The 9,470-nt window shown below is 33.5% G+C and overlaps 1 protein-coding gene across 3 annotated transcripts; it reads left to right on the forward strand.

Moving 5' to 3' along the window:
* The first annotated feature begins 1,563 nt into the window (after window positions 1–1,563).
* SRT1 (sirtuin 1) lies at window positions 1,564–8,884 on the forward strand. Of its 3 annotated transcripts, XM_088876767.1 has the most exons (15): window positions 1,564–1,857; window positions 2,598–2,738; window positions 2,821–2,850; window positions 2,928–3,020; window positions 3,638–3,757; window positions 4,080–4,180; window positions 4,314–4,422; window positions 5,022–5,101; window positions 6,041–6,119; window positions 6,286–6,339; window positions 6,864–6,960; window positions 7,055–7,137; window positions 7,541–7,608; window positions 7,832–7,937; window positions 8,333–8,884. In XM_088876767.1, the coding sequence occupies exons 2-15, from the start codon at window positions 2,721–2,723 to the stop codon at window positions 8,639–8,641; spliced, it is 1,347 nt and encodes a 448-aa protein (XP_088732893.1). In that variant the 5' UTR covers window positions 1,564–1,857; window positions 2,598–2,720; the 3' UTR covers window positions 8,642–8,884. The 3 variants fall into 3 exon arrangements, with proteins under 3 accessions (XP_088732893.1, XP_011095543.1, XP_088732894.1); XM_011097241.3 differs by lacking the exon at window positions 2,598–2,738; XM_088876768.1 differs by lacking the exon at window positions 2,598–2,738 and having other exon boundaries at window positions 1,747–1,857; window positions 2,908–3,020.
* The last annotated feature ends 586 nt before the right edge of the window (window positions 8,885–9,470 follow it).

Genomic DNA, 9,470 nt, shown 5'->3' on the forward strand with positions numbered 1-9,470 from the left:
TACTGAATTTAGTTAATGTTTCCGTGTGGTTGGAAATTTAAACGAGTAATAATATTATAAGTCTTATCATTATTATTACATATATGAAGACTTGTTCTAAATAATACTCACAAAAATTCTTATGAATTGAGTGATAAATGTACCGTACTTATTATATAATCAGGGTATAATTTATTAAAAAATAATAAATTACACGATAAAATTTAACTAAATATGATAAAAGCAATATTTTATTAAATAAATGCAGTGTTTCATTTGATACATCAAAAAGCACTCACGAGAAGACTATGAACCAATCCACAGTCATTTTGCCAATATACTAAAATACTTGTTGGAGTATAAAAATATTGTCAATACAAATCACTTCAACTACCCCTTTATATAAATAAAAAACTATGATTGTTATATGAAATAATGGTCCTGTTAAAACATATTATAAGTTGAGAATAAATATGATTAAAATAATATCATAAATCGCATAAAAGGATCATAAAAATGAATATTAAAAGTCCAACGATTATATAACGAATACTATAATAAACTGATAATAAAATAAGATTATTAGTGAAAATCATACAATAATTAAATATTTAAAATAATGCAAAATAAGAAAATTTGTAAGTTTATTTTCAAGAGACATTGGGTTCAAGAAGTGAGGAATCCATAGAGATTAGTTAGTCAATTGTCATCAAATTAAGAATTAAAGTTCACATTGGAAAGAAAAGGAACACATTTCTTTCATCACAAAAACATGGGATAAAGAATAATAGTTAGGATAATTACACTATCCTTATTTGATACTCAGTGTAATTATACACAATTTTTATATGATTCGAAAAATTATATTAATTGATGTAATTATCCCTAATAATTAATATGTTTTCGAACTTAAACAAACAAAAAAAATATTTTAACAATATTAATATAAAAATACACTTATAGCATCTTACATTAGAAAAAAAAAATTAAATATTGGCTACAATTTTATTAATTATGAAATAAAATCAAGATAAATAATTAAGATTAAATAAAATTAATATAAAAATTTAGATTATCCACTAAAAAAAATATTCCTGTCATGTTTATGAATCGTAATAAATATTTTTGCCATGATTTTTAGTCATGCCAAATATATATTAGCAACACTCGTAAAAATCAAAGTTGATAATTATTAATTAACCTTAATTATATATTAAAAAATTTCAAGCATTATAACCATTTAAATATTTTATATATATTTTTTAAAGACGCACCAACCAGCGTACCACGGATTAATTGTTCAATTTAATTTATTTTAAATCAGGCAGTTATATTAACAAGATTACAACTAGAACAACATGGACAGTGATTTTCGAAGGCTCCGTTTGGTTGCACGTAAAATTAGAATATACATCAACGTACTGAATTATTATAATTTGCAAAAGAAAAATAAATTATTTATCAAGAGGAGGTAAAGTCATTTTTCCCTAATAGAAATTCCCTGAAAAATATTTTTCACTATTTATTTTCCCCCCATTTTTTGTTGAAACCAAACAGGTCATATTTCTTTCTTGGTTTGGCGTTTCCTTAAAAGAACCAAGCGTATATTTTTTCCAAGTACCAGACCACAGCTATAACACAGAGCAAACAGAGGTGAAGTTCCCTTCTCATTTTATCTGATCGCAAAGAAAAGTGAGAAAGGAAAATCACAAGGTATATACCCTACCCGAGGCCCCAAAAATCGACCAAAAAAAGGAGAAAAACCCCCAAAATCGCGCCATGTCTCTGGGGTATGCCGAGAAGCTTTCTGTGATTGAAGATGTGGGCAACGTTGGAATGGCAGAGTATTTTGACCCGCCGCATGTTTTCCAGGAGAAAGTAGAGATTCTTGTCCCTTTCTATGTTCTACTTGGATTTGGGTTGCATTGTTATGAGTAATGCTTTTTAATGCCTGTTGATAGTACTTTTTTTTTTTTGTTAATTGCTTTGTATGATATGATGATCATTATATTTTTTTCTTTCTGGCTGTTGCTTAAATAAGTTGTTTGGGGGTTTTTGCTTAATTTATGGTTACTTTATCAGCGTTCGTGTGAGGGGGCTTTATCTGATGCTGCGAAACTATTCTGTCTAGTTCATAGATGGGATCTGTTTCCTGTTGAACTGCATTTGTACTGAATAATGTTAAATTTTCGTTTATGTGTGTGTATTGGGCTCCAAAGTTGTTTTTGGGACCTAATTTTCCTTCTCATGGGAATTATGAAATCAAATGCAGTTTGGCACCGGGGGTTGTTAATTGGTTGTAAGGCTCTTTTTTTTTTTTGCATGCTATATAAACTTGATTAAAATAACACGAAAAGGCCGGATAAGTCTTATTTATTACACGAAGCAATGGTGTAAAGTGAGAACTTGTATCACTCCTCTTGCTGTGGGAGTGCAGTGGATGTGGAATTTTATGCTAACTAAACAGGGCATGCTACTTCCCATTATGTATTATTGGAAATATTTATTCCCGAAAAGGTTATATGTGTTCGGTGCTTTTAGAGTTCTCGTCCATACAAATTTGAAATGAAGTTTTTTAGTACGTTAGACTCATTGATGAGTTATGATTCTTGGAGAAGCATCAGGATGTCACAGGGTCTCTTTGATGGAATCCAGTATACACATATTACTTGCCAAGTTTACCTTACAAAACATAGTTTCCTGAACCATGTATAGGGAGCGACACCAGCATAACTGTGCACATGATGAAAAACTTGATGGTCAGTTTGAATGCCATGCTGAAGATGATTTGATTTCTATTTTTACTCCTTATAACCATGAGCTTCATTTTTTCACTCGCAGGTTGAACGACTTGCTGGGATGATACAAAAGGTCTCACCTTATAGTGATTTGTGTGCGTTCAGTTTGATTATCTCACTTAAAATCTAGATCCATGTTTTTTCATGCAGAGCAAGCACTTAGTGGTGTTTACTGGAGCGGGAATATCAACTTCTATTGGTATACCTGATTTTCGTGGTCCCAAGGGTATCTGGACCCTTCAGGTAAAAATGTGTTAGGCTAGACAGCTCCTATATTCTTGGAGAAGTTTTTGGCATGTTTAACCAACTCCACCATTCTACACGTCATCGAAAATGTCTCTTCATCTGATGTTAGAAATACCAACCATTAGTATATAAAGAATTTTTTTATCTTGTTTGTAAGTTGATTGTTTTTCTTGTTACAACAATTTAATGGATAATTTTTGTGGATATGTAGTTTCAATGTCACATTTATTCAGATGTACTTTTTACGTAACAATTTTTCTGGAGGTTATGAGAGGGTACTAGACATGGAAAAGCTGCTTTACATTAGAATCATTGTTTGAGACTTCACTGTTCCATAGCAATATTTTTTAGTGTTAAAACCACTATTGAAGGAGAGGAAGAACCAGAGGATTGATTCATGAAACCATCTTATAAAGGCTGATACTTGATACTCGCCTCTCCTTTAGAATGCATACTTATCACTACTAACATGAGGTTATTCATAGGGATAACAAGCTGGCTTGCAATGCCTGCTATATACAACTTATTATATCACGTCTGCAGATCTGATGAACAAAGAAAAGATCAATGTTTTTATCCTTGTTTCCTTGACTTTCTTTTTTACTGATTTGCAGCGCCAGGGCAAAGCATTGCCAGAAGCATCTCTACCTTTCCATCGTGCGACACCAAGCCCAACTCATATGGCATTGGTTGAACTTGAGAAGGCTGGTCTCCTGAAGTTCCTTATCAGCCAGGTAGGGCATTACCATTTGCCTCCTTTCTCCCAACCCAAGATGTTCTACTGAATATTACTGCTTGAGAGTAATCAGTTCAATTTCTTTACTCAAACTCTCCCATTTTCTCTTAGCATCAAATGGGTTGCATATTATATAATAAGTTGCTTTTCTTAATATTCTGCAAGAATCTGTACGGGCTTTGTCATTTGTTAATGTTAATCTTTGTAATCAAAGTGCATCACTTATTCTTTCATGCTTCTAAAGTTCTAGAATCTTTCTTTATTGGCCTTTTTGTGGTTTTGACTCTGTTAGTTTGTATTCTTTTTTCCGAATATGCTAGAACGTTGATGGCCTCCATATTCGTTCTGGAATACCAAGGGAAAAACTTGCTGAATTACATGGAAACTCCTTTATGGAACTATGCCCATCCTGCGGAGCTGAGTAAGTATTTGAAATACACTTATAATTATACTTGATCGTATTTCAATGTTAAGGTATTCTGTTGATTCTGTACACTCAGAAGTTAGCCATTGAGTTCCGTCATTCTTGATCTTAATCACTATTTTTTGTGCAGATATATGAGGGACTTTGAAATTGAGACTATTGGATTGAAGGAGACCGCACGCCGTTGTTCCAAAGCCGGTTGCTGTGCAAAATTGAGGGATACTGTTCTTGACTGGGAGGTACAGGTTTTTCATTGAGAAAGTCCATTATTGTTGAGTTCTTCTTCAAGTGCAAGCAGAATTTCCTGGTCCCTGTTGTTTGAAATATGTAGGAGAGGCTCAAAAGAGTCAATCAGGAGGGTTTTTGTATTTTGCTAAAAATAACAGAACACAAAAACTGTTGCGTTCGGTTGTGCAACGACCGTTCACTTGGTGCACTCACATAATATGGGTGTGTGTATCTTCTTTAAAGAATCAAAGCTGCACTCTCGGTTATTTCATTATTGCAGTCTCAAGATTACAAGTCTATGACTGATGAATTAGTAAGATAGATGGTGAAGGAATCTTAAGAGGTCTTCTTTAAGTGTGAAATAGAAAACGTTCTAAGAGAACTACAGTTCTTATATTCTGTCCAACAGCCTCTAGGCTGTGATATATCTAGTAGTATGCATTAAGAAATACAAGTTATGGTCTGGAGGACATAATGGGGCGGTGCCACGAGTGGGACCAATATATTTAATATGTTACCACTTGATGTGGCATTGCGTAATGGGATTGGACATAGCTGTTCAATTATCACTTTCTGAAGTCCTAGTGCTGATAATGCTTTTGTCTCTCAGGATGCTTTGCCACGTAAGGAGATGGATCCTGCAGAAAAGCACTGTAAAATGGCTGATGTTGTCTTATGCCTAGGGACAAGGTAATTACTGAGATGTGAGCATAAATGTGTCCATTCTTTCTTTTGTTCTGACTTCTGCTGTCCGGTCCTTTCCATTTTCTTTCAAGATAAGCCAGCTAGTGTATTTTTTCTTACAATTTGGTTTCCAGGAATTCTTGTAAAATTATCACCATAAATGACCCTCGGTATAAAGACCATAATTTATATCAATTTTAATGAATTAAAATTTAGAAACAGTACCACACTTAAAACAGTTACATGACTAAAGCCCCCCCCCCCCCCCTGTTTTTTTCCCTTAAGTTTCTTCTTGTTGCTAATGAATAATGCTTTCTCTATCATTCTACTCTGAGAATAGAATCTATTCTCAGCTAAAGAGACAAAAGAGAGAAAAAAGAAAAAATTATCAAGCTAGAACATTTTGCACTTATTATGAGCTGTTGGAATAACACCTACTGTTTTCACTGCAATAAACTGAGCATCCTACCCAATGGATAGGAGTTCATCTAATTCGTGCAAATCATATATTTTGCACGTTTCTTCCTTTGTTTCTATTATTAATAATTTATTTTAAATGGCTGAAAGAAATAACCAATACGTTACATATCATGGAATAAGAAAAGGAGTGCTTTATAATGTAAAAGTGATGAATATGATAAAACGGCCATTCTTTTGTTACAAATGATTGGAATTATTTTAATGGGTTTTTAAGGAACATTCTTGTCCATTATTGAAGTAAAACAAGTGAAGTGTCTTTACCATAATGTGGAGTGTGGAGTGCTGATATAATGATACTGTGTTAATGGTAGTGTTTGCATTTCCATCTCTGAGGAGTTGTAACTTAACCTGAAACCAACTTCCTCTTTCCTTTTCCTTGATGCAAGAACTCCTTGATTTGTAATGTGCAAAAATCATTTCCATGCCATGTTCAATTCAACATTATGATTGATCTACTTTATGCAGTTTGCAGATAACTCCTGCGTGTAATTTGCCCCTAAAGTGTCTCAGGGGTGGTGGAAAGATTGTAATTGTGAATCTTCAGGTAATTTTCTTCCCTCTCTCGCCCAGCACTTGACAACAAAAATGTCTTCTTAGTTCCTACTGCATATATGATTCCAGAATGCTAAAGCCAAACCTTACCTATGTAACCTACACAAGAGATGAGATTGTTGTTTATCAGTATTAAGATATGTTTTGCAATTCTACAGAAAACCCCCAAGGACAAGAAAGCAAGCCTGGTGATCCATGGACTTGTAGATAAGGTGAATTCCTTTCCTGATAAACTATGCTTTTAGATTTTTTCATTTAAGAAATGATTTAAGCTTCTCTGATTAAATTTACAAAGTTAATTGAAGTGAAAAAAGGTTAATTAGGAGTATGAGTGAAAATATAGAAAAGCTATACTACTCTACCAACTCGTCTGGAAAATCCGTGTGGATTAGAATAAGTCTGGATGAGCTTCTCGGCTTAAATATCAAGAGAAAACAAGAAAGCCTTTAATCTCACAGTTCTTCATGCACTAGCACGTGAACTACACATGCACCAAGAACCTTAGAACTTGATATGATTGTTCCCGTTCATCTCAAAATTCTTCATTTGTCTCCATTTTTTGGTTCATAGACTGCACGGCTTTTGGGGAATATTTTTAAAAGAAAAAAAAAACTATTCCAACTCCATTACGTCTGTCCTAGCATTTTAGAAGTGTACGGCTGGATTTTTGTAAGGTAAAAATTTATTGTTTCTTTGCTCTTTCTGGAGCTGCTAGCTAAAAAATCACGTTTAACAGGTGATTGCAGGAGTCATGAACATGCTCAATATGTGTATCCCTCCATTTGTTCGAATTGATCTTTTTCAGATCATTTTAACTCAGGCCTTAAGTCTAGGTAATTTATTCCCATAACTATACAAATTCACTCAGAGAGGAATGGTCACAAGTATCTTTTATAATGCTGCTTTCCATGGACACTTGTTTTCCAGATAAAAAATATGTGAACTGGACCCTCAGAATAGCCAGTGTACATGGGAAGCAGGCACCTTTGCCTTTTGTTAGATCTGTTGAGGTGAGTTCATCAATTTCGCATGTCGCCTTTTAGAGCTAAGTATTTAGTTCTATTATTTGTTAATGCAATCTATGAGAACTAACTTTAATTCTCTTGTTCTGTGACTTAATAGGAATAAGAAATTATATATGCTATATCATATGTTACCTCTTTTCTTTTCCTTTGTCTTGTTTTGTTTGTCTTTTCCAGGGTTGAAGAAGGAAATGGTTTGACATTCTGATATTTCATAACTCAATCAAATTAGTTATCACGAGTCTATGCTTTTGTGGAATGAATTTCATATTTCAAATTAGTTTCATGATCTGGAACATGCGATCCATTTTTTTGCACTATCCTGCATTTCCTATGTCATGACATTGCTGCACTCTGGGGTTGTGTAACTTCTCGGGTATTTGAAAAATAGGTCTCCTTCTCCGAAAGTTTAAACATGAAGGCAGCAGTTCTGCACAATCAACCTCTTCATCTAAAAAGGTAGCTCATTTCTGTTGTTATATGTTATGAATTGGGTTTACTTCCTTCTTTATATATGGAAATTGATTTTTCTCTTCCTTCTGTTGACATCTGAGAAGAAATAAAAAAAAAAAAATAGTATTAGGGTAGTATGCCTTGCCTTATACCCATGAAAGTAGTAGGTACAATTATGGTGTACTTGTGTTTTGTCTTGATGAAAATTTCTTAAATAAATGCTTATCAGGAGGACTGTGAGGAGCACAAAACCTTTTGATATTATTTTGAAAATGAACTTCAGCCCTGGTTGCAAGTGTTTGTACACTAAGCTCAAGATCCCAGTTGATTTTGAGGTGAGTATACCTTTTTTCGGGGGTTCATATGTAAATGCATTTATCTTCTTTTGATTATTAACTTTTTAGTCTGAAATCTAGTTTACTAATGGTGCTAGAAATGACCAGATGCTCAGGATAAACCATTCTTTAAAAGCTAAGTACTGCAATCATATCTAACATCTGTTCCATGCTTAAATTGAGCCAAAAAGCAAAAATGATTGATTACTGTTTTGCCTGTTTCAAGTATCAATCAAGAACAGATTCCTTGCCCGTTCTTATATGTGTATGTTGCAGATGATGATGGAACTGCATCTTATACTACGAATGGATACTTCAACTTGTATTCTAAACTGCGTATCCTGTTATAGCCTTTATCTGCTGAATAATTCCTGATGAATAAATACACTCTTCAGGTTTCAACAGACGTTGTCAAGGAAGAGAGGGATTCCATTATTCAGAAGCTCAAGGACCGAGCCATCAAGGATCCATGTTGCGGGCAGACAGCAGTAGTCGAAAGGCGGGCCATTTTAGTTCCGAAAAGTGAAGTTATTGTCCATGCAATTGTTACAAACATTATTGAATACGGCAGTTCTTCAGGCGATTCTGAAGCGTCATCTCTTGGTAACGTCTCACTTAAGAGGAAACATGAAGTTAAGCTTGACAGCGGGATATCTTGGAAACGAACAAAGGCAAGAAAACAAAACAGTAGACATAGAAGGTGACTTTGTTGTAACTTAAGCTGTGTAAATATGTGGTAGGATTTGACACAATTAGGAGGTTTCTTTTCCTTTTAATGCTAGATTTTCTTTGTTTCTTTGAGGAGTTAAAGAGTGGGGTCTGAGAGTATTTTTGGTAGATGGCACACTCAGTCCACCTGATAGGTAACTGGAGAATATACATAATGTCTCAATTTTGTAGATTTCAGACTTTTGGTATATCATATTAACTGTCTATATTGTACTTTATTGCACCTTAGTTTACAGCGGAGCTGTTATGTTCTTTCCCATGTCATGGCTTAAAACGCAGTCCATACTGAAAAATAAATAAGGTTGTTAAATGGTTATAATACTAGGTGGATTTTAACTTTATTACAAACTGAAAAATAGTTTAATATAATCGCCAAAGTATTTGAATTTATATAATAACTCAAAATTATTAAACCTTGTATAAAAATATCAGCTAGTAGCTGCGTTTTATTTGTTTTGTCAGGATGTATGTATGTGTGCATGTGTGATATACACATCTTTTTTAGGGTAAATTACAACGTGATCTTTTAATGTTTGTCTAATTATAAATATTTACTTGTTGTTTGAAAAATCATAAATACTCTTTAAAATTAGTGGACGTTTAACAAATACCTTTTTGTGATAACTCATTGTAGTGGGTATTTGTTAAAGAGTCATTAATTTTAGGAGTACTTATAATTTTTTAAATAATAAAAAAAATTATAATTATAATAAACTTTATGGAAGCCTTTGTAATTTACCCGTTTCTTATAATAATTCTTTGCACTTTCATAGCCTTTTTCTTACCTCATTAATTTTCAGGCCT

The sequence above is a fragment of the Sesamum indicum genome, linkage group LG12, assembly GCF_026168435.1.
Source record: "Sesamum indicum cultivar Baizhima isolate 11 linkage group LG12, ASM2616843v1, whole genome shotgun sequence".
Taxonomy (NCBI): domain Eukaryota; kingdom Viridiplantae; phylum Streptophyta; class Magnoliopsida; order Lamiales; family Pedaliaceae; genus Sesamum; species Sesamum indicum.

Coding starts and splice junctions, on each gene's coding strand:
- SRT1 (XM_011097241.3), top strand. CDS start 1,759: ATGTCTCTGGGGTATGCCGAGAAGCTTTCTGTGATTGAAGATGTGGGC. Junction 2,851..2,927: donor TTGCTGGGATGATACAAAAG/GTCTCACCTTAT, acceptor TTTTTCATGCAG/AGCAAGCACTTAGTGGTGTT. Junction 6,340..6,863: donor TCCATGGACTTGTAGATAAG/GTGAATTCCTTT, acceptor CACGTTTAACAG/GTGATTGCAGGAGTCATGAA.